Here is a 26,139-nt window from a genome sequence, read left to right as displayed (position 1 = left end):
TGCTGAATATATAAATCTATTTACATAAACAACAGTTATTTTCTGTTTATTTGATTATGAGAAAGTTATCTATAAGTTAAGTAAATTAGATGCAGATTATTTAAAAACTGTGTTTAGTATACCTATTATGAATTCATTAGAAAGTGAAATCTCTGGAAGAAAGATGTAATGAAAGCAAAACTCATAATTTAGTTATATAACATATATATTAATCAGTTTGATACATAAAAATCAGTCACAACATCTAAACATTAAGGATATTTAGTTTAAACATATATGAAATAGATTGTAAATATAAAATATTAGTATAAATAAAATTTGTGATACTGTTTTCCAAACAGTTTTACCAGTTATCCAGAAAATCATATCCAGTCTTAATAGTATCAATACTATCTACTGTATCTAAATTAATTTCACCCATATCTGGTATTATGTTTTCATCTTTTAAATAATTCATTTCGTTGTAAGCAATAGATTCTTCGCCCTTCATTTGTGTTCTTGATTTTAATTCAGATAAAAATTTGGCTTCATTTGGTGGTTTAATTATTTTAGGTATTGTGGAATCATCAGGTTTAGAAGATTCATGGTTATTTAATTCTTCGACTTCCTGTTTAGGTTCATTTATTGCACCAGGCAAATGTTTTACATGAGGTTTTGTTATTTTTTCTACTTCAAAAATATTCAAATTTAATTGACTGGCAGTCTTCATATTGAAAGGAGCTGAATGCTCGTCTCGGTAAGCAAAATTTTCATCCTGCACAATTTTTTGACCAGTTACTAGATTGCTGTTGTAACAATGTAACCCTTCATCAAAGCTAATATTCTTCTCCTCTGTAGGTGTCAATAAAGCGTATTGTAAAGCGATCTCTGGTTTTATAATTGATTCATCAATAATTTCATTCTGTTCATAACTTTTTAAACTACCCCAAAGGTTGTCATAGGATAGTTGTATTTCTTTTATATCGTTTTGTATTCTTGCAGCAATAGGGTTTAAACTGCCAAAATAATTTTCGGCTATCAATTTCAACTTATTGTTAACCATTTTTTTAATTAAATATGTAACACATTGATAGAAATGTCAATTAAAAATACATTATACTGTTATAAGCACTCGACCACTACTTAGCAGACTAGAATATATAATAAACCAATGAACTGCAACTATGAACTGTCTGCTTGACAAGTTCAATAAACCTTTATACGTCAAACCATGCTTTGGTTTTAAAATTGTAGATGACGCCAGATTCTTTTTAAATTTTTTTAGACATACTGGTAGATTAATTTTTATAAATATATCTTATTTTCTTATTAAAATATTGATACAACCAAACTTAAAGAATTTACAAAATTATAAAAAAACAAAGTAGTATCTGTAGATAAAAGCTAGTACATACTACTTCGTTTTTTTTTTTTTAATCTTGTATATTCTTTAAGTTTAAATTTTAAGATCAAATAATAGTCTTAGTCACTTTATAGATTTGTTTTAGTCAATTTTTAAACTATATAGGATGATAAATCTTTACTTAAATACAATCAACTATAATTATGAAAATAATTATCAATCTTATAAAAATTATAATATATATTTCGAGTTTAATATGTAATTTATAAAGTTGTCAACTAATTATTAAATCAGTATACAGATTTAATTAGTTGATTGTATTTAAGCAATAATTTATCATCTTATATAGTTTAAAAATCGACTAGATCAAATCTATAAATATAAATAAGTGACTAAGACTCTATATCTATATTTTGGTCCTAAAATTTATTTTTACGTGTATTTGAAAAGAATAACATGAAACAAACGTTTTTTACATAACATTTATATATGTTATTTACATATTATTTTTATTATCTATCTATTTCGCCAAAAACAATGTCTAACGTCCCAAGCACTGCACAAATATCTGCAAGGAATAATTTAGGGGCCAAAGTCGACAGACCGGCAAGATGCGCAAATCCTGGTGCTTTTATCTTGCATCTGTTTAAATAATTAACAAATTATTTCTTATATCCATACTGCATTTACACAATTTTAAGTTATTTAAGTTTTCTACCTATATGGTCTACTGGATCCATCCGACACCAAATATACTCCAAATTCACCTTTTGGAGCTTCTATTGCAGTATAAGTTGAACCAGGGGGAACATCAAATCCTCTGCTGAACAATTTAAAATGATTTATCAAACCCTCCATTGATTGCTAAATAAAGAAATGATTGGGTGAATTAGCAGAACTATTCCAATTTGTGATCAAAATAGATAAATATATTTATTATAATTTGATGTTGTAAATGATCTTACTATCATAGTTTTCCTGCGAGGAGGACTAATTTTCATGTCATCGATTGCGACTTCACCGGCAGGCATTCGATTAATACATTGTTCTATAATGCGCAGAGATTGGCGCATTTCGGCTAACCGCACTAACATCCTAAAAATTGCATCATTTTTATTACGTAATTTAATGTTGATAATAAACTTATAACAAACCTATCATAGCAATCGCCTTTACTTCCAATTGGTACATCAAATACCATATCGCAATATGCATCATAGGGCTGGCTTTTACGTAAATCCCACTTTACTCCAGATCCTCTAAGCATAACGCCACTAAAAAATGTTCAACAAAAATTATCATAAGATAAATCAAAACTAATTGAATGAAGACATGTAATAACAAAGTTCATAAATGTTATTTAGGTGTTGCTAACCTAAAACCCATATTAAGAGCATCGTGAGCATTCACAATTCCAATATCTTGCGTCCTTGCTATAATCAGTCTGTTTTTTGTTATGACATCTTCTGCTTCATCTAAACGCTCTCCAAATTTTGATATAAAATCATAGATATCATCTAAAAGACCAAGAGGAATGTCTTGATGTACACCTCCAATACGCACATATGCTGCGTGCATCCGGGCACCAGAAGCGCGCTCGTAAAATTCCATCAATTTCTCACGCTCCTAAAATTTGTACAAAATATGAAGATTATATTATATAAAAATAATCCATTTATCAATCATGTTTTACCTCGAAAAACCAAAAAAATAATGTAATTGCTCCTAGATCAATGGCGCCGCAGCCAATAGCAACCAGATGATTTAGTAAGCGAGATATTTCCGAGAATAAAGCTAGAAATATATCGGTTGAACAAATATAAATCAGTTAATTTATGGTTGCTAATAAAATTTTAAATATTTATTTAGAAAAAAGTTACTGCATTAATATTTTTACTATTACTTCTAATGTATTTCGCTCTTTTTGGAATGTTAATATTCAGCAATTTTTCAACAGCCAGACAGAAACATTGCTCATTTGCCATCATAGAGACGTAGTCCAGTCTATCAAAGTAAGGTAGAGCTTGCATATACGTTTTATATTCTATAAGCTTTTCAGTTGCTCTGTGTAATAATCCAATATGGGGATCAGCCCGAACTATAGTCTATTATAATAATATTTATTATTATTTACACTGTCATCGAATTAATAATAATATTGAACGTGTAATATTTTTTATTTCATTACTTCTCCATCTAAGGTGAGGACAAGTCTTAAAACACCATGGCAAGCTGGATGTTGAGGACCAAAATTGATAACATAGTTCTTGAAAGAATATTGTGGTGGATGTTTAAGTCCTATAAATAAGTATTCATCAAATTTTAATCATAATTATAATAAATGTTCAAATTATAAAATAACAGTTTATACTGCACCTCTGTATCTTCAATTGTAATATTTCAGTATACTATTGCAAAGATTATCATATGATATAAACATAATTGATTTAAGATTGGTCAAAAATGCATAAGTTTTATTGAGTGCTTAATAAAACAATTTGTTACATACCATTCCATTTAGGCTTCCATCCTGTAACATCCCAATCTGGATACAAGACAGGTCCTGCATATTGTTTATAGTATTCAACATCTGGATACCACTTCTTGGCATATTTTAAAGAACTGCTTGAATGTATCCATGGAACACTTAATGCTCTTTTTAAGCTATTTGACTTTTTGAACATTTTTTCAACAAGTTATTATTATTGAAAACAAATGAACATCTCAAATGTATATACATTCATTTCAAATGTATATTCATTATAATCCTTATAATACATTTGTTATACATTACTATGTTTAAGGTTCATGATATTTTAAAAATCTAGTAACATCACAATTACTAAAAAGATTCATTTTATCGCAGAAAAAAATTTAATTCAATTGCAAATATTTAAAATCCATAATTGTAGACAAATGCAAAGAGTTAAAAATAAAATTTTGGTTTTCAATTACATTTCAGAAAGGAGTTATTCAGTTCAGTAAAGGACTGAACTAAAATAATATATTTCGCATATATATCAACCGTAATCACTCCAGATTTACTTAGCTTATAATGAACTAATGAATGAATAAATGAATATAAACTGTGATCTATTAACAAATAAATAACTATCAAGTAAATCACAAGTCAAACTTACATTATTTATTTATATTATTTATATACATATAAAATTAACGATCTATCTCTCCAAATACTACATCCAATGTACCAATAATAGCCACAATGTCAGCAAGCATATGACGCTTTCCTATTTTATCTAAAGCGGCCAAATGGGCAAAACCTGGTGCCTTGATTTTGCACCTATAAGATAATAAATTTTTGAATTTATTGTAATTAATTGATTAAAAATTATCATTGACTTATTTTCACTATTATAAATGGAACTAACACAAAATATAACTTTATAGCAATTACTATAATTGTAAATAAATGCACTTAAATTGCCATATTGTGATTTCAACTTTCATAATAAAGCTTCAGAAAATTTCTCATAGAGTTTAACCTGCTAATATTACTTAAATTACCTCGAACTATTGAAATATTGTTTCCGAACATTTGAATCAAAACAATTATAATTTTGTCACAAATTTACATACCTGTAGGGTTTGCTAGAACCATCGGATACTAGGTAAACACCAAATTCTCCCTTTGGTGCTTCAATAGCTGTATATGTAGCACCAGGTGGTACTTGGTATCCTTGAGTGAAGAGTTTGAAGTGATGAATTAGAGCTTCCATAGAAGTCTATAATAAAATAAAATAAATATATAATTATATTACAACTAAATTATCTGTGCAAAGTATGAAGTAATACAAGAAAAAAAATATGAATTGTGCTTTTAGATTTCTCAGTAAACTTTGTACCTTCATTTCTTCTCTAGATGGTGTTGTTAATTTCATGTCATCAGTTTTAATTTCACCTTCTGGCATTTGATTTAAGCATTGATCAATGATGCGCAAAGATTGCCTCATTTCCTCAACACGACACAAGTATCTGTATTTTGAAAAATTTCATAAAATATAACACATTTAATTTATAAACTCTCACAATATCAGTACCTGTCGTAACAATCTCCTTTAGTACCAATAGGTACATCGAACTCAACCTTATCATAAGCATCATAAGGTTGAACTTTACGCAAATCCCATTTAATACCAGATCCACGAAGCATAACACCGCTAAAAAAAAAATTAATTGATATATTAAGGCAATGGTGATCAATTAAATAATTATTACAGATAATATTACCTGAAACCATAATTCAGAGCATCTTCAGCAGAAACGGTTCCTATATCAACAGTACGTTGAACCCATAATCGGTTTGTAGTTAACACATCTTCTACTTCATCTAAACGCTCAGCAAACTTTGAAGCAAATTCGTAAATATCATCCATCAATCCAATTGGCATATCCTAGTATATTTATATAAATGATTATTATCATTGAAATTAAAATTTAATTGCTTTATTAAAACAATTTTTATTCCTAAATATAGATTGCTTATTAGATTATTTCAAAAATAAAGAATTATTATTGTAAAAAGTAATAAGACTGCAGAAAAAAATACCTGTGACACACCACCAGGACGAATATAAGCAGCATGCATTCTAGCGCCTGATACTCTTTCATAGAATTCCATCATTTTTTCTCTTTCCTCAAAAAGCCAGAAAAAGGGTGTCAAAGCTCCTACATCCAATGCATGTGTACCCACAGCCATAATATGATTTAAAATTCTTGTAATTTCAGCAAACAATGCTATAAAAATATTTTTTTGAATATAAAATACACCTAATAAATATTACAATATATCTCACTTCTGATATATTTTGCTCTCAAAGGAATATCAATGTTCAGCAATTTTTCCACAGCTAAAGAATAGCATTGTTCGTTGCACATCATGGATACATAATCCAACCGATCAAAGTATGGTAATGCTTGTGTGTATGTTTTATATTCAATTAATTTTTCTGTTCCACGATGTAGAAGGCCAATATGAGGGTCAGCTCTCACAACTGTCTAAAATTATAGAAAAGATATTTAATATAACCTACGAGTACAGATAATAATATTGGTCTTATTCACATAAGTAAAATTAATAATCAAATTGTGATTAAAGTTTGTGAACAAAGTAAACAGATGTCATTCTCAATAAACTATAAAAAATTTATAATAAAATTACCTCTCCATCCAGTTCTAGAACTAGTCGTAACACTCCGTGGGCAGCTGGATGTTGTGGCCCAAAATTCAAGTGCAAGTTACGTACCTGCTTTTCAACTGGATGTTCAATACCTGAACAGAAAGATATCTTAAATAGTACTTAGTTTAATATGTGTTAAAAACAGATTCTTGAACTGTTTGGATCTTACTGTTCCATGGGATCATTTTGTATTCTACATTTGGATCAGGGTACAGAACAGGTCCAGCAAACTGTTTATAATACTCGATATCCGGATACCACTTTCCTGCACATCTTGCGATACTTAAAAAATAAAAGTAATAAATGACTAAAAAATCTTGCAAGTTTTATAACCACAAAATTACATAATAAATTATGTTGAACTTACATGGCATTTTGCAAAACACCATTTGAATTAAGGGATGATATTGGAGCTATTAAATTATTAGACTTTCGTAAAATTGTATTTAATATACTAGCAGCCATGGTTAATTCTTATTAGGCTGACGAAGTGTCAGATTTTCGTAACAAATAGTGACAGCCAGTTTCAAAATTAATGTACTAGGGTACAGCCATAGATAAATAAACATGACAGGTTTAAAAGATTACCTGCATTTCGTTAGATTGGTATTATTTTTGTCATTACAATCACTTCGGACGGTTCAAAGCCAAATGACTTCATAAACTTATGAGAAGGCTTGACTTAATGAATTAAAACCCTAGCAAATATAATAAACCTAGACAATATAATAATATGATAATAAACATATGTTTCACATAACACAAAACCCTATATCTTGAAGCCTGCTTTTAATATATAAAATGATATATATGAAAATATATTTGATGGAATAGGAAATTTATACATATTTGAAATATTGTAAACTGATGTGAATTGATACAGCATTCCATTTACTTTTATTAAGTTTAATTCATTGAATTATTTAATTCAAAGTTACTGAAATAAATATAAACTAATAATAAATAAACTGAGAAAATAAAATTTCAAATAAATATAATTCAAACAAAATGCACTAAATTAATAAGCTACTGAAATGAGAACATTAATCAAAAAAATTAGTTGTCTGGAATTATTTTATTCATCCCAATTTTTTTTACACATTATATTAATATAATCACTTCGCCTTTTTAGACTTGATCTTCCTCATGTAGAATTCCAATTCTTTTCCTTCTAAGATATAACCATCTGCACGTCCACATTGTCCAGGACGAGAGGAAACAGCAGCTGAAAATTAAACAAAAGCTGTAGACTTAACTAAAAAAAGTAAATACTTTTTATAATATTTAAATCAGAGTAACTATGACAAGCTAATCATGGACTGCACAGTGATAAAATGTTAAAACAACAATTTATCAATTTGTGCATCGCTTAGAATTTATCATCATAAAGATTGATGAATTTGTAAAAGTAATGAAGAAAATTACCTAATAGACGACCAGTAGCAAACTGTTCTTCCAGAGCTTGCTCAACTTTAGCAACACGTTGTCTTGTTGCATATTTTTTAGCCACCTGAAACAAATATTAATACATTAGAATGCAATAAAACCAATTTACATATTGAAATTTATGCATAAAAAATATGTTTCATATTATATTGAGATAAAATGGCCATTAATAAACCATCATCTCACCCATAATATGAATTGATCTTCTTCCCGTTGACAACCTATGCAACTATGAAAATTGTAACAAGGTGCTTTTTTGAGAAGGTACTGAGTCATGGAATTAGATGTGTAGAATGTAAATGTTCATAAAACGTATTCAGAGCAACAGTAAAATGATTTAAAATCTATCAATTGAATTGTGTAGAATTGTATATAGCTGCAAACATACCTTCTTACTGCGTTTTTTTATTCATAACTGCTTCTTCTTCAGGTGTGAGCTTAGTACCTCGCTTGCGTCCCAAAGGTAATACATAATGACTTTCATACCATTGTCTGAAAGGTGTGGCATCAATAACTACAATAGCATTCTTTACAAGAGTCTTGGTACGGACCAATTCATTGTTGGATGCATTGTATACAACATCAATAATACGAGCTTTACGAGTTGCACCTGAAATTTAAAACGACAATAAGTATTGATACATATTATGACTAAAGCACAAGTTGAATTACTTTTCCAAGGACAGTAAATCTTTGGATTGACTGAATTGAAACTTACTGATAAGAACATACATCATGGTAAGACAATGTATGATCTTCAAATGCACATGCTATAATTGTAATATAAATAATAGACTTACATTCAGATCCCCAAGAGAAGTTTCCTGTGTCCAAACGCAATGCACGATGTTTTACATTGCCACCACGGGTCCTAACAAGGTGGATACGTTGTGGTCCTAACTAAAATAGAATAAACATGAATGCATACTCAAGCAAAGTCACTAAAAGCTTAATTTTATGCAGCTAAATATCAGAGCGCTGTGGAATAGTTTTGTCTTCAGCACAAAAGTCGGTTGAACCAAATATTCTTATCATCATAACATAATGCATGAACATTTTATAATATGAAAAAAATCAAAATACCTTCGTATTAGCTGCTGGGCGACCTAACTCATACTTCCTCTTCTTGCGGATAGGTTTCCTTTTGCCTCCAGTGGCACGTCGTTTATGCCAATGATCACGACTGATACCTATTTAGATAAAACATTAATCAATACAAGTACAAAAACAGACAACATGAAATAAATATAATATTCAGCAAGGTGGCGGCATTAAAATGAATGTAAAATTCCACAACGTGTAATTCCTCTAGAAAAACCATTTAATGAAAAATATGTGAACTTTAAGACACCAGAAACTTAGTACACTCCAGATACAAAAATATGATTAAATAAATTTATTTATTAAAACAGATGATGAAGGATTTATAAACTTCTTATTCACGAAGCACTCACCCATATTGCCCACGAACTAAAGACCGAAAGTACGGAAACGATCGAGTTCCATAGCTTTGCTTTCATTTTGATGTAGACCTCCTTTCAATTCGCAATGTCGCCAACATTAAAAATAATGTACAAAATTTGAATTTAAAATTATGTTCGAAAATAGAAATTGATAAATAAGATTTATAACAATATATTTATTATTTATAAACATATAAACCATTTTTCGCATTTAATTTCGTATAATATTTAAAAATGAGTTTAACGGTATGCAAGTCAAGATTTGGTTCAAAATGACATATGCAAATGACGTTTATGATTATTCAAAGAAAATGGCGTCAGCCTTAAATGCTGAACAAGAGGTGGTGAGTGAAAGAAATATAACTTTTATTATTTTATATTATTAATATATATTACAACCACAAAAAAATTAATGTAGATATCTAATTTATTTTTTTATAATGTAGTATGCAATATAATGCTTATATTTTCAAGGGAGTACATTATAAACCAGAGGTGTGACACTTCTTCGTTTTGTTTATTCATTTAAAGTATCTTAATAAATATATAATCTAAGAGATGATCATTACTATTTTTGAAATGTTAATAACATGTGTGTGTGCATAATTACTGTTTATATATAAATAATTTGAATTTAATAGCAAAGTTTTGTATCAGTCCAATTACAAATTAGTCATTACTTCCTAATAAGTAAATAAACACGATTTGTTAATATGGATTATTATATGGATGAAAAATTATGCTCAAAATAGACTCGATTTAATTTTCCTTCAATATAATATTATTTTATTATATGAATTTTTACTTATTGCATTATTTTATAAATATTATTTCGTTAATAGAAAATAAATATTAAAGAATATTGTTGAAGAATATAAATTTGGTGTGCATATACAAAAATTAAAACTATGAATATATACATTTTGGTCTACGTTTACGTCGAAATTCCTAGAATAAAAAAAATACACTTGGTTAGTTTGCACTAAACTATTACACAATGGTTAAATCCATGCAATTAATAATTGAAACATTAAATCAATTAAATTAAAATATAATGAAGCTTGTGAAATTGAAATTAACACTAAACAATCACAATATTAAATCCTGGCAATTAATGATTGGAACAATAAACTAATTAAATAAAAAAAAGTTTGTGAAATTGAAATTAAAATGATAAACTACTTATTTGTTCTATGCTGAAATATATTTTTCGTAATATAACGCCCACTACGTTGAACAAAAAGTAGTAAATAAAAATTTTATTTATACAGATAAAAATCAATTATCATTAGCATACAAATTAAAATCAATTATATTATAGCGTTACAAAAAATTATCAAAAATTAAAACTAATACAATTATACAATAAATTATATAATTCAAAATAAAACAGATTTTTTAATGATTCTATTCTGTATTTCATAATATTGGAAAAAAGATTAAAAAATCGGCTTTTGAATTTTATCAAAATATATAAAATCACTTGTAACGTCTTTTACGAATTTTTGTTTGAGTGTATGTCAGGTCAGAAAGCATTTGATTCTTATCATCAGTGCACAAAGTAGAGAAATTAACAATATGCATAGTTCTACTAAAATTTGATTTTTGTAGCAGTATATAAGAATAACACAATTATTATTATATTATTTCAAATTACTTACTATGCATCAATCCAGCAAATCACAAAACGTAACTTAAGTTATAAAAACTGTTCAAGATTTTGAAATTATAAACATCGAAATTTCGTTAAAAAATCCAAGGTTTACATGATAATTTAAAGTTGCCACATGTTAATTATTTTTATTATTTATTTATTAAATTTATTCATCAGCAAAATATCTATTTTTCATATCTCAGTCAGGCAGTTGTGCCTGACTCCGGTATAAGAGTTTATGAAAAAAAAATCTAATTTGTAGCTAAGCAGCAATCTAAATTTGATTGCTCTAAGTAATGCAATCTTGCAGCAATAATTAATAATAAACATATAATAACACAAATCACTTATATATCCCATAGGCGGTACAAGAATTTATACGATCTTTAAATCGTGATGGTAAATCAGTCGCTCGATCAACGGCCATCAAGTTTTTGTTTGCTCGGAAGTTTGATACCTCGCGGGCTGTCTCTTTATATGAACAACACGAAGCTACAAGAGCCAGAGAAGGTTTAGATGGCCTGGATCCAAGTTCTGAGCCTTTAAAATCAGAATTACAAACTGGAAAATTCACAATTTTGGTAGGTTATCAATATTATTAACTTACATTTTATGTTGCAATTTTTATTAATATTCAACAATAATGTTTATATTCTCTATTTTGACATGAGATTTAAAAACGCGAAAAATATTTTAATTGTTTTACAATATAAAATATATTCTTTATTATTTTTACTTACATATGAATTATAATATGTTCAAAGTAATTATAGTATACTTATACTTATATTACGTGTACTTTTATTTTTTTATTGTAATCTGATATAATTATAATTATGTCAGATTACAATATAAAATATAATAAGAAATCTAACTAAAATCAAGAATTGCCAATCCTGAATTTCCACTTTTATGAATTATGAAATGAATTGAACATGAACATGAATTAGAAAACCAAGAAACCTTCATAATAATATTATATACATTTATGTATAACATTCAGCAATATGATTCGAAATTAATCACTTTGAAATCTTTATGATTTTTTCAATAAATTTTTGCAATTTCATTGTGCTTTTAGCAATTTACGATTCGTCAACGAAAAATCAGTTTCACACGTTCATACTAATAACATTTTTAAATTTAGCCAAATTTGCCATTGGCAAGTGAATAAATTCAACATTTAGAACAATCTGCATATGTGCTAATTGATTTAAGTCTATTTTATAATTCCGCTGAATGACCGCGCTAAACAGTAATACCTCTCTTAAGGGGGTATTCTAGTGTAGAGCGATGAATTTTAGGTCATTTTTAAAGTGTCGTAAAAGAAAGCAATGAATGTTTTTACTATCCATTTTTATACCACGTGTGTATTAATATTATTAAAATACAATACAAAAATTAAAAAAAAAAGTTCAAAATTTAAGAAACTGGCAGCTGATGAAGTGGGGGGTCACAAAAAATTAGCACCTCAGTCTTGACATGATTTCAGCCCTCCTAGCCATCCGAAATAAAAGAAATAAAAAAATTATTAATCTACAATGATGTCGCAATCGCCCGAACTAGCGATGAGTAAATTTTTTTTTTACAAATCGGCGACTGTTTGAAAAAAAGTGTTTTTTTTACTGTTTTTTTGAGTTTCTCGAATTTTTAAACAATAGTAAAAATTGGAGTTTGGGCATAATCCTAGTTTGGGCTATAAATAGGACTATAAACAAGACTCTCTGAACATTTCAAGTGAATCGGTCGAGTAGAACTCGAGAAATCGTGTCAACAGTACTGAAAAAGTCTGTTCTGAGATAAACGCATTTAAAGTTTTGCGTGAAGCCAAACCAGTATGGAGACCAAGTCAGTAGAATGCCTATATCTCCGAAAATAATTCAAATATTCAAAAACTTTCTCGTACCCATATTCTTAGATAGTTAAAATTTGAAAATATGAAATAAAAAAAATCGATTTGTTTGAATTTCTACACTAAAATACCCCCTTAACAACGCTAAACGCAGCTTCGAAATAGGAAAAGACGGCTATAAAATATGATTTTTTTAAAATAAAAATAAATCGAAACATTTATATCATACTGAATAAAGATAACTTAAATGTATATACAAATAAAAACTAATAAAATATTTATTCAGACAGTTTATTCAGTCTATTTTCTATTATTATATCTTTTGGTCAAAGGCCACTAATGTATAGTTTGCATTTTTCCTCTTCGTTCTTATAGAAGTGGTTAATAAACTAATAAACTATCTCTAATACACCTTTTTGTCAGGAACTCATATCAAAATTTGGTTCATGTTAAACAAATTGATCTATAATTTCAATTTATTGTCCATAAAAATAAGATATTAAACTAATTATGAATTATTACTATTGCATTATAATATCTATTAGTTCTTTATAGAAAAGCAGGTTAATTTTCTATATATACGTTACAATATTACTTGTTATTTTTTAAATTTAGAATGAACGCGATACCAAAGGGGCGGCAATTGCAGTATTTACCGCTCGCTTACACCGCCCGGAAATTTGCCTGCATCGCACGACTCTCGCAGGTGTCGTACATCAACTTGATGCCGCTACGGACGATGCCTCTACGCAAAAGTTCGGACTCGTCTTTGTATATGATATGACCGACAGCAAGTACGCCAATTTTGATTATGACCTTTCACAAAAAATGCTGATGCTTTTAAAGGTTTGTAATGGCTATTATTAATATTATTATTATTAATTGAAACTCTACCAAAAGGCGCGTCGAGCGAGAAAGCTTGTTTATGCGAGACAAAATAACGTACTCACTACCAGTGGCGGATCCAGCTTTGGCGCCAGGGGGGGGGTCACATAATTAAATTATGTATAGAACATATAATCGCAATACGATTAGAAAATCCTTAAATTTTAGGAGTTTGACTCTGCCGTCTATAATAAGTTACATATTGAAGTTTTAAAATGCGTTTGGTAACAAAATACATAAATAAAATCATTATGAAGTAATTAGTGTTCTATCTAAGTTTTAAGACAAGCTCATGAGGGGTCATGACCCCCATGACCCACCCCCTGGATCCGCCGCTGCTCACTACTTATTTTTTGTATTATGTTCTATATTTTGGTTTAAATAGGAATAAATTATACATTTATAAGTTAGATTAAAATATGTAACTTCATTAGAATTATTTAAAATTAGCCTCTATTTACTTGCTTTACCACCTAAGAAATCTCTCTCTTGAAAACATTGGATTTATCTAGGAACAATTCAAAAAATAAAGCATTAAAAATGTTTCGCGGTTCGTAATATCAAAATTTTCGGTTCATTATCTTCAATCTCACGGTGATTTTAATGCCGTTGCAATTTTTAAAACGATTTATTCAGTCTTTTGTTTTACAAGTTTTAAAGAACTTATTATTTTGTATTATGTTCTATATTTTGGTTTAAATAGGAATAAATTATACATTTATAAGTTACATTAAAATACGTCGCTTCATCATAATTACGTTATTTAAAATTAGTCTCTATTTACTTGCTTCACCACCAAAGAAACCTCTCTCTTGAAAACTCCGGATTTATCTGAGATCAATTTAAAAAATAAAGCATTAAAAATATTTCGCGGTTTCACATTTTTTTGGTTCACTGTCTTCGATATCACGGTGATTTCAATGCCGTTACAATTTTTAAAACGATTTATTATACAAAATAATAATAATATACAAAATATTATACAAAAGACTGAATAGTCTTTTGTTTTGCGTGTTTTAAAGTATTATACGAAAAATCGTATTAAATGTGATCGTCTTAATGGGGTTCACATTCACAACTTTGCATTGTTTTGCAATTTTGGCTTGAGTAGGTACATTCAAAATACACTGAAACCTAAAATAGTTACGAGCTTTGTTGTAGAATTTTATGCTATTTTATGTTGAAGAATAAATAGTAATTACTCAAATCTAGCAATTAATACAAATTTTGGAATTTATTGTAGGGACTTTGTAATGTCAATAACATTTTAACTGCTCAAACACTTACGGAATTTTATGATATACGCAATGTTTAATTTGCTTTTGCGCTATTATGAGCAATTCTAAAAATTTCCAATATCTTTCGTCTATTGATACACTTTTTGATATATTTTTATTATAAATATTTAAATTACAAATTCAATTTTATTACCATACTTAATGTTATTTTAAAGGGAGAATATAGAAGCCGTAAAGAGCAGCTCTTATTTATAATACAATATTATATTTTAACGTGTGTTTATAAATAATTGACTTTCTTCTATATAAGAATGAATGGTATTTTGTATTATTTGAATTATTTGAATCAATCGTTACACCATTCATTTTTGAATAATACGTTAGAACTTTTCTCGAATAATTCTACAATTTTGTGTTTCGCTTACAACATTTTATGGCCAAAACATTGAATTGCATAATTTAATTGCTGTTATTTCAATATTCATTCTTTAAACTTAAGACCACTATATATTCTTGTGACTATGTGTATTAAATATATTTAAATTTTCGGGAGCATGCGCAGATGTCGAGGGGAAAATTATGTTTAGGCGGTCGATAAAATCGTTCTGTCAGTTCATTTCGGTCACGAAACTCGGTCAAACGTAACAAGCCAACAATTATTAATATTATAATATAAATTTAGTGTTATAATAAAAATAAAACTATTGATAACGTAAAAGGGTTCTTGGAAATGATTATATGTGAACGCCGCTGATCTAGTATTCCCAATTGTTTGTAGAGTGTTTTTGTGAGAAAATCTCGGTCAAGATAAAGTTGAAAAGTTTTAACATAAAATATTGTTCTGTATGTAGAATAATAATAATTTATAAACAATATTATATATTTTAGTCAAATATCTTAATCGTTGTGATTAAATAATATTAACAATATCCATTGTGATATTTTATTGATAAAAAATAATTAGAGCAGATAAATAAGTGTTCAAATAAATAAATTTAATACATTTTCATTTAATGTTAAACGCAAAATGTTATGACAAATGATCATAAACTTTCATAACAATCAAAAGTTAAATTAGCGTTTAATAAAGTAAGTAAAAAATTGTTTAATCACTTTGTACATGGTATTTTTTATTGCGTCGTTTATTCATACTATAGACATGATTCCCATGCCAATATTTGGCTATGGCATGAAATCTTCTATATGTATAATGGTAGTTTTAGCAACTTTTGCAAAATTAACAAATTTTTATTACAAAATTTTATTTATAGCATAAATAGAAGTATTTTATTAATATTATGCATTTGTATATTTTTATTTATTTAAGCGAATTTAGTACATAGATGAAGAATACCGATATTTTATAAATAACTACAAGAGCGCGGACTATATGTTTGAAAGCATTTTATAAATAGCAATTTTGAAGGACGTGATCTTAATCTTATATAACTCTCAACAGTTGGATTTTGTTGTATTAAGAAAAATTAAGATTGTTTTTGAATCACATATTTATCTTGATTCTTCGTAAGATAAATCTATCCTTAATAACACGTTTTTATTCTCTACATTTTGAAATGCATATAGTTTTTGAAATAGTAGTATTGTTCAGTCATAAAATATATACAACAGCAATAATACGGACTTATAATGCCTTGAATTATATAAAAACCAAATGGAACGAAAAGGATTTAATACGAAATTCATTTACAGTTACAATTTATTACAGTTTTAAATAAATCGGAATGTTTAAGTGTTTAAAAGTTCTTTTATGTAGTTAAATGCATTAGATTGCATAAATTTTATTTGATGTTATTATTATTGAAAACTTTATAATGACTCAAGCAAATACATTTTGTTGTAATCTTTTATACATAGTATATTTATACATGAGATTTCATTATGGCAACCGCTCTTTAGCAATAGCAATAAAAATGTCACTCGTATATTACAATATTGGCAGCTGTTTTCAATATTAAATAAAATTTCATCTTTTTGTATTTATTTATTCAATTGGAAATATTACTCATTGAGATCATTACTCACGGCTACTAATTAAAAGGCAGTAATATAAATAATACAAAAACAATATGTATGTGACAAAAACATTATTCGCTTATCTGCCAGGAATTTAAAAAATATCTAGTATGAGAATTCTTGAGATACATATCGTCAGAGTTATTATATGAGCTTGAGATGCATATTTTTAGGAAATTATTGAAATTCAATATGAATTACTGAAAATTATTGACTGATATTTATATTACCATATATATAGGATAGTCGAGATAACGCCGATTTTGAACGTGTGTATAATAAAATTAATAATTGTAAAAATCGATAGGATAATCTTTGGGCACTTCTCTATATCAATATCATATCATATTAGGTTGAATAGTAACTTGAGCAAAACCGATATTGCTTTAAGGCATCATTTAAGTACCGTTCATCAAAGCTTTGAAATTTGAAATTTTGAAAAAAGTAAATTTTTGAGAATTTTGAAATTTCACGATTGCAGTTTCACGGTGAAACATTACAAATCCTAATATGGAACCCATAGAAATGTAAATGTATTTATTATTAAAATCTTTATAAAGTTTCTGATAATTTGATGTCGTACGAACCAGGATCTACGAAGCTACTGGTCCCGCCTTCACAATTTTTCAAAGTTTAATCAATTTTTTTATTCTGTTAATACAAGTGAAATGTTTTTTTGAACATTCTAATTGGACCCTTGGTTCTCTTGCAAAATGAGTTGCTATTTTTACATTTCGAAACCGCTGGACCTGCGGATATGTGTTCTCATGGATGCAGATTGAAAATTATTGAGATAGGCAAGAATTATCTCATTAAACAAATTTATTTCGATAACTTTCTTCTTCTATGTAAAAATGTAATGCCCTGACTTCATGCATCTAGTCAGGGCAAGTACTTTTTCGTCGTAAGACAAAAGCGTTATTTTCTAACTTTGTTGTCTATAATGTAATGTTTATAATGAATATAATTATATATGTATATATAAGAATCGAATGCTTTTAGAATCATTCAAATCGGATCGGATGATCCGTGCTCTCGAAATTGAGAACGAAAATTTGTAACCGATCATAAATACAGTAGAATCCGATTAGTATGACGCCGGATATATTGATAACCGCTTATTATGACGTAATCGCACTAGGAAGTTTGGTTTCCATATAAAATTCCTTAAAAAAACAGCTGTCTAGCCGGATATATTGACATCGCTTACATTGACATGTCGCTTATAATGACCCAATTTGCAAAAATTTATGTTCAATTAGAATGACCAACATGATTTTACATGATGTGGCCAAGTCTACGAAAGCAATTGCAATGTCTTTTATGCACAATAGCACTAGGGACTGTTTTTACAATAAAATTATGTAAAGAAATCAATCAAAAATTACTGATTACTTACATTAAAAAATCACATTTGTATGTTTATGGGTAGGGTAGACCAATTATTAATGGTCCACCACGGATATCTCGTAAACAAATAAAATTAGATTTTTTTAAACAAAAATATTTGATAGAAGAGGATAAAAAATGTATAAATTCATAACCAGCCATCGCCTTTATTCTTATGACTTTCCTATCAGAAGATAAGCAACACATGAGTGGGATAAAAAGGACCAGCAGAACCTTTACTTTGGCAAAGGTGTAAGCAATAAAATAGTACATACAGACTATACAGACACACACACATATGTACATTCATTTTATCTAAAGTATGCCAAAATGTTCAGAAGACCTTAAAACGCAAAAATTTTCATTTTCAATATTTTTGCGATTACTCACAAAAATCATCACTGTTAATAAAACATTTGCGACTAAAGCAAAGCATTAGGACTGTGTAAACAAATTATTTTCGTTATAGATTCTAACAAAATACCCGATAACAATCCTTATCTTTCCAGGGTGGTTATCCTGCCCGGTTGAAACGTGTGTTAATCGTGACGGCCCCCTTGTGGTTCCGCGCTCCTTTCCGCGTCCTGCGGTTATTTGTGCGTGAGAAATTGCGTGACCGCGTGCACGCCGTGGCGGCTGGTCAGCTCGCGGCGCTTCACGGTCTTCCGGAGCACGTGCTTAGACGCACGGGCGAGTTGTCTGTCGCTGAAGAGGATAGGAGACACGCCGACTGGTTGGCTGAGTGCCTCGCTAGAAGAGATCGGCGACGCAGAGAAGAAGCTGTTGCCATACAATACGCTGAAGACGTGCTCCTGGCGGTTGATAATAAGGTAGTTTATAATAATTATAATAAAGAATATACAGTAGAACTCCAATTATCCGAACTCCAATCATCCGAACTCCAATTATCCGAACTCCGACTATCCGAATCGCCAATTATCCGAATCACTTTCAGAAAAAAAATTGTCCACAAAAGTCTAAGTGCGCTATTATTCTTTCACCAGCAAAGCCAGTGTAGGCACATTGTTTGTTTTGATTTGACGGAGATGTTTACAAAACAATGATTTTTATTTCTAAACTTGTACATAAGTACATTTTATTTACATTTAAAACATGTGAAAATGTCATGTTTCTTTCATTTAATTCAATAAAAATATAGTGCAATATCAAAACGTAACTTTTTTTCTCTCCAATGGCAATTTTAAAAAAAAAAATCCGAATATTTGATTATCCGAATCGGTCCCGGTCCCCAGTAATTCGGATAATTGGAGTTCTACTGTAGTTCATAATTTAGTTCCTTTTCAATACTTACATGTGATTGTTTAATAACTTAAAAATATTTTATATTTGGAGGTAAATAATGAAATTTACTAGTAATACTTAATTCTCCGTCGGTCGGATATTTTTTCACCTTCGAACGGTCGGTAAGGTTTGGATGGACCACCATTCATTTTACATGCATTTATATGGCATAAATGAGTTTTTGGTGTCTTATATATTAACGATTATTAGTAGTAAATATTTATAGTTTTGATTTTTTCTTTTTCTTACCGTCTTTTGCATGTGTTGAGCTTGCTTATAATAAAAATATTACATATTATATTATATAAAAAAATCAAGAAATATAAAAAAATCGTTGCTTTTTTTGTTAATTTTTCTGTTTTATATCAATGAAAAACAATATTTATTCTTTTTCGGCGCCTTTGTGTGAAAATGTGAAATGTGAAAATGTGAAATTCAAATGAAAACGAAATGAGATGCGTCGCCTTTGAAATGAGCTGTAAAACTCAAAATGAAAATATAATTTCACTACAGGTTCGCCAAAAAAATTTCGAACGCAGTACGGGTAGAAAAATTGTTGATAATGTGTGCATTTACTCATCCGATTTTCAGTGTTTGCGATTACCAATAAGTTTGGTAGGTTTTCAAGGAACTCTCGTCATGAAAATACTAACATACATGTTACAACACATAGCAAAGAATATATACAACGCAGTTTGAATAGAAAATACCATGAAAAATGACAAAATACTGGTTTACATATATCAAAAAGCGTATATTTCATACAAAATGTGTGAGTGGACCTTTCCGACCGTTCGAAGTATAAAAAAGTTAATATCCTTATAATTATCCTTCTGTACATTTTTTCGTCCTGATTTTTTCATTTCAAGTCGATAGGATTACTAGAACTATTTTTTTTTAAATTGAAGTCGAAAAAAGTCTGGCCAGACCACGCCGACCGACGGAGGGTTAAAGCTAAAAATATAAATTTAGAATTCATAAAGTTTCGAATATTTAAGGGTATTTCAAGTATTGTTACATTTTTATAAAGGATGAAGTTTTTAAAACACTATTCAATATACAGTGGTACCCCGACATACGAGTTAAGCTCGTTCCGTAACCACGCTCGATATAAATAAAATTAAACGCCATTAGTTCGTTCCAGCACTAAGGTTTTTGTTCCGTTTTTTAATTTAATTATTGTTTTTTCTGTTCATTCATGATATTGCGAAAATCAGTTAGAACATGTCTAACACGTTGAACAACTTCCATGCTCGCACTGTTAAAATTTTTGGGACTGATTTTTATCCGCAAACATTTAAAACTGAGAAAGCTGCTTATTGATCTTTGTAAAACCCTTATTTGTAGTTAGATCCTTCATCAACTTCTTCTGTTAAAACACTGTATATATCTGTAACGCGTTAAGCTCATACATCCTCGCAACCCTCATATTTTTCAATAATTTTGCGCTTTAATTGAAACCCTCTTTAGATCCTTGGTTATAAAAAGTACATAATATTTTGCAAATGTACAAAAATCAAAAAAACGCGAACTTAACATATTTAAACCTCCTTCGGGAACAGCAGATCTGACAGATACAGGGCCTTTGGCATGTTTCTCAAAAATTTGATGTCATCGAGACCTCCATATCTCAGTAGCCTCGTTATTTTATGTCTACTATTTATTCGTCCATAGTACATTGTCTTTGAACTTCGCATACTTTACTAGTAGCAATTTTGTTTAAAAAAACGCACTAAGCCAAATTCTATTTGACGTGCAAAATGACAAAAAACACTAAGTTTTTACTATCCTAATTGTTTATATAGTCTTTGTATAAACGTTCCAACATAATCTGACAATTTTTTTTATATAATTAATTAAATTATTCATTTCAGAAAAAGTAAGGTTTGTGCGTCTAGCATTTTGAGCGCATGTACGGATTTTTATATTTTGCTATATTTTGAAAATAATATTGATCTAATATATATTTTATTCTTGTTCACACATAATATACATATTCAGCATTGTAAAAACGCAAATTAAATAAAAATATAAAACTATAAGCCTCCTGTCAATATATTTAAATTCTGTATCTGTCAGATACACTGCGCCCGATTCTGTACGTATTTGGATTGCGCCCGACGGAGGGTTAACTGTGCAATCATTATCAATGTATATTTATAATTTCAAAAGCTAAAATAATGCTCGTATATTCGCGTGGGTAAAACTTTACTACACAATTATTATTAATATTTAATTGAAATTACTAACTTTAAAATAATTTACTATCATAAAACAGACAAAATATTTCTATGCAAAAATTCATTACTACAACCGATGAAATTTTTATATTTTTGTCATTTTGCTATTACCATTTTTCGATAAAACTTACTCGCTCAAAGCTCGTATCTCAAATTTTGCACGTATGTCGCGGCAAACAAGCTGCTCCTTTGGCGTCTAAAACCCTTCTAAGTCGGGTACCACTGTATTAAATGCAAATTATTTATTGACCTTCGTTTCCCGAAAGCACGTGACGGAGAACGGGCTGGATCCATCAGACGAGCACCGAGTTTTGGACCAGCAGCGTGTAGCGCACGTCGATGGCGCTGCTGCCGGAGCTTTGGTTGCGCTCGAAGATGATGGTCATGTGCAGGATGACGAGGATAACGCTATCTCCAGTTCAGCCAGCTCTGGATTCTCGGACGATGATTCTCTTGCACCAGGAGTTTGTGTCACAGACGTCGACGCGATGACACTGTCTCAATTAGCGCAGTCCATCCGCGAGCGGGGTAGGCAAGGTTGGTAGAATCGACTGGCTTGAATAATGGTGAAATTATTATAACACTGAAAAAAACCTTGTTAGAATTAATAAAGCTTAAATTATTCGATTTTTCGATCAGCACGTTGATTATTATATGAAATAAACTGTTTCTTTCTTCACATAACAGAAATACACACATTTGCAATGCTTAATTGTTTACGCTAACATTACCAGAAATAGTGCAATAAAAAAGAAACTTGATAAAAGTCGCGTAAATATTTTATTCTTACAATTTATGATTTATTATTTCAGGCTTGGTACAAGAATATGCAGAAATTAGGGCTAGGCCTCCTGATGGTAGTTTCGCACATGCAAGGTCAAAAACAAATGTTGCCAAAAATAGATATACTGATGTTCTTTGCTATGATCATTCACGAGTAGCATTGAATACTTCCAATAATATAGATGGAAACCACTGCACTGGAGACTATATTAACGCTAATTTCGTCGACGGGTACAAACAGAGAAATGCTTACATATCCACACAAGGTATTTTTTACAAGCAGGGTTGTTCATTAATTTTGCCTATAATTATCTATTATATAAAAATAAGTCGGGTTTTCCTTCCTGACGAAATAACTCCAGAACGCACGAACCGATTTCGACGATTTTGCATTCGTTGGAAAGTTCTCAGGCTCCGTGAGGTTTATAACAAAGAAAATTGAAGAAAGATTTCAACAGAAAAGCGGAAACACTTTTTCTTTTTTCACATACAGCGTCATCTCTGATACTTAGCATGTACTACAAACTAATATTTTTTGTTTGGCTGCTACTCATTTGTTTGACAGCTACTCACTGTTCTCTGCTCTCTGCTCAGTTAATTTCATATGACAAACCGGCATTGTGTTCACTGTGAAATTGTGCAAAGAAGTAAAAAAAAAGCTATTCGTTTCCTTAGATTTCAATTGGAAACCATCAAATCAATCACGTGTATTGTGCAAATTTTTATTCAATTTCAACAGCAGGCATTTTTTTCTTCATCTTTTAATCACCAAACAAAATGTTACATAAAATGAAACCATCTGGTGGTGAAACGGAGTTCGCCCGGTTTGCTAGTCTTCTATATATATAAAAATAAGTCGGGTTTTCCTTCCTGACGAAATACGATTTCGACAATTTTGCATTCGTTGGAAAGGTCTCGGGCTCCGCAAGGTTTATAGCTAAAAAAATTAGTTGTGTATGGCATCGTGCCTTAATGCAAGCTGCTGGAACTTCACGCACCGTAATTAAAAATTCAAGTAATGACATTAGTGAGAATTATCAGAATTATGGTTGGTTAAGTCAACGAGCACTTCTGGCCGCAAAGAATAATGATGTACACGCACTAAATTTCACCATTCAATCAAAAAATGCTGGCGATTTGGTGACATACCAATGATTCCGACTGGTCTTCCGTTTGACTTCAAACGATTGCAATTTCCAGTTCGCCTTGCGTTCGCAATAACAAATTGCAAGACCAATCGCTTAGTGTTTGCGGGATAAATTTCAAATAGATTATTTAGAAAATCATTGTTTTTCACATGGGCAGTTATACGTTGCCTGTTCACGAGTTAGAAAACCATCCGCTTTATTTGTGTTAACGTCAGACCAAAAAACAAAAAATGTGGTTGACCAAAGAGCACTTCAATGAAACGGATAATTTGCGGATTCACTTTCACTTACTTAGAGAAGTTCAACTAAAAAACACTTAATTTTTGTAATCGAAATAAAATCATTACTGTTGTATAATAAAATCAAAATTTTCCTTTTCAAATATAAAGCAATCAAAAAATTTCTTTCATCTTCATCTTTCTCACGAAACCATCTGGTGGCGAAACGGAGTTCGTCGGGTTTGCTAGTATTGTATATAGTACTTAGACGTTAGACTATAAAAACTATTTGGCGAACGCAATATCCTAAACAATTGGTTCTTGTTATGTCTCTTGTGTACCATTCCAAAAAACCACTTAATTCCAAAAATATAATTTTATAGAAGTTTCATTATTTCAGGACCTTTGCCCAAAACCGTTTGCGATTTTTGGCGCATGGTATGGGAACAGCAATGTTTGGTCATAGTAATGACAACTAGAGTGGCAGAAAGAGGACGCACAAAATGTCATCAGTATTGGCCAACAACTTGTGGTGAAACTCAACAGCATGGGATCTATGCAGTCACTGCTGAACAAATCACTGAGGAGAAACGTGGTTATACAGTCACAGAACTTATGCTAATAGATACAAGGGTAAGTTATTTTGTCTTAATAGACTAATAGAAAAAGTAGATTAGATTAAATATAAATTAGTAATTCTTACATTTAGACAGGTGAACAAAGACCAGTATCGCATTGGCAATTTACAGCTTGGCCAGATTATGGTGTACCAGACAGTGCTGCAGCCATGCTAGATTTCCTAGAAGGTGTGCGAATGAGACAGCGTGACATGCTGGAAAATGTTAAAGGACTTGCTGTTGCTCCACCAATTGTTGTGCATTGCAGTGCTGGTATTGGCAGAACAGGTAAATTAAAAAAAAAGATTAATTCATTTGCATATAATGCAACACAGTAGCAGCGTAAAGCGACCTTACAATCAATTGAGCTTTATAATTTGACCGTGCACATTTTTTAATAATTTATATTAGACTTTTTTTAAATGTGCAATGGGGTTTGAATTTTAAGAATGAATCGATACACACACATACAAATGTTTATTAGCGTTGTTGACGATTTATTAAGTAAATATGCAAAACCAAATGTTAAAAAATTTCTAATATCAGTTATCAATTGTTAATAAGAATAATACTTAAAGCATTGGTGATATGTACTTTTGTGGTAAATTTTAGGAACATTTTGCACATTGGATATATGCTTATCGAGACTAGAAGATGTTGGAACTGTGGACGTTCGAGGAACAGTCGAACGGATAAGAGCTCAACGTGCGCATTCTATACAAATGCCAGACCAGTATGTATTTTGCCATTTAGCGCTCATAGAATATGGTCGTAGATCTGGTTTATTGAGCCCAGCAGAAGTTGCTGGTCTTGTCAATGACGGCATAGAAGATTCTGATTGAATGGCATTAAAAGTAAGATAAAAAATTATGTAATTATCCAACAAATGAAGAGAATGTTTACTCCTATTGTATTATATTGATGATGATGTAGATGATTGATTGTCAAAGCATGATTCATCACACATGCTGACACACTTGTAGTTCCCAATATCCCATAAATCTTTTGAAATAAGATATGTTACAGCAAGCGTATGTATTTACAAAAATCTTCATATTGATGTTGTTATACATATGATCTGATTGTCATTGGTATAACGGCCGCCTATTGGAACACAGTTTATGTTGCATACATAAACATATAGTGTGTGTGCATATAAATTAACGATAGCGTATGCTGTATAGCTGGAATCTTATATTTATAATCACTTAAAGAGGATTCCAGTTTCCCTAATGGGATCGATATTAAGGACATGCTAAGATACTGCAACTATAAAGTTGAAATGAATCATGTAAATAATGTAAATGAGAAGTGCACTATATATATAT

General features: G+C 29.8%; 5 protein-coding genes across 5 annotated transcripts; 1 reads left to right on the top strand and 4 right to left on the bottom strand.

Annotated features, from left to right (window-relative positions):
- Positions 1–334: 334 nt before the first annotated feature.
- Positions 335–1,150, bottom strand: LOC113370587 (uncharacterized protein C1orf198 homolog). Its single transcript, XM_026611275.1, has one exon. It carries the CDS (start codon positions 1,040–1,042, stop codon positions 344–346), a length of 699 nt encoding a protein of 232 aa, XP_026467060.1. The 5' UTR covers positions 1,043–1,150; the 3' UTR covers positions 335–343.
- A 704-nt stretch (positions 1,151–1,854) lies between these two features.
- On the bottom strand, positions 1,855–4,026 carry LOC113371036 (NADH-ubiquinone oxidoreductase 49 kDa subunit-like). The gene is made up of 9 exons (XM_026611685.1): positions 3,852–4,026; positions 3,531–3,640; positions 3,246–3,447; positions 3,036–3,136; positions 2,718–2,968; positions 2,497–2,616; positions 2,308–2,437; positions 2,061–2,206; positions 1,855–1,984 (listed from the first exon to the last, which is right to left on the bottom strand). Exons 1-9 carry the CDS (start codon positions 4,024–4,026, stop codon positions 1,855–1,857), a joined length of 1,365 nt encoding a protein of 454 aa, XP_026467470.1.
- Positions 4,027–4,516: 490 nt separating this feature from the next.
- LOC113369863 (NADH-ubiquinone oxidoreductase 49 kDa subunit-like) lies at positions 4,517–7,077 on the bottom strand. Its single transcript, XM_026610461.1, has 10 exons — positions 6,910–7,077; positions 6,712–6,824; positions 6,525–6,634; positions 6,160–6,361; positions 5,913–6,100; positions 5,594–5,757; positions 5,404–5,523; positions 5,209–5,338; positions 4,943–5,088; positions 4,517–4,646 (listed from the first exon to the last, which is right to left on the bottom strand). The coding sequence occupies exons 1-10, from the start codon at positions 7,005–7,007 to the stop codon at positions 4,517–4,519; spliced, it is 1,401 nt and encodes a 466-aa protein (XP_026466246.1). The 5' UTR covers positions 7,008–7,077.
- A 525-nt stretch (positions 7,078–7,602) lies between these two features.
- On the bottom strand, positions 7,603–9,502 carry LOC113371638 (40S ribosomal protein S8-like). Its single transcript, XM_026612284.1, is given in 7 exon segments — positions 7,603–7,767; positions 7,968–8,052; positions 8,377–8,407; positions 8,409–8,598; positions 8,789–8,888; positions 9,072–9,178; positions 9,443–9,502. Coding segments are annotated over 7 exon segments (627 nt in total). The 5' UTR covers positions 9,447–9,502; the 3' UTR covers positions 7,603–7,657.
- A 266-nt stretch (positions 9,503–9,768) lies between these two features.
- LOC113369990 (tyrosine-protein phosphatase non-receptor type 9-like) lies at positions 9,769–26,139 on the top strand. The gene is made up of 9 exons (XM_026610627.1): positions 9,769–9,795; positions 11,468–11,686; positions 13,573–13,803; positions 19,013–19,333; positions 22,312–22,582; positions 22,858–23,094; positions 24,595–24,827; positions 24,904–25,099; positions 25,424–26,139. Exons 3-9 carry the CDS (start codon positions 13,738–13,740, stop codon positions 25,651–25,653), a joined length of 1,554 nt encoding a protein of 517 aa, XP_026466412.1. The 5' UTR covers positions 9,769–9,795; positions 11,468–11,686; positions 13,573–13,737; the 3' UTR covers positions 25,654–26,139.

This window comes from Ctenocephalides felis, unplaced genomic scaffold (assembly GCF_003426905.1).
Source record: "Ctenocephalides felis isolate EL2017-DRISC unplaced genomic scaffold, ASM342690v1 CF-g0.4_SCAFFOLD_01492, whole genome shotgun sequence".
In the NCBI taxonomy this organism is placed as follows: domain Eukaryota; kingdom Metazoa; phylum Arthropoda; class Insecta; order Siphonaptera; family Pulicidae; genus Ctenocephalides; species Ctenocephalides felis.
The sequence above is the reverse complement of the archived record's forward strand: the minus strand, read 5'-3'. Positions and strand labels throughout refer to the sequence as shown.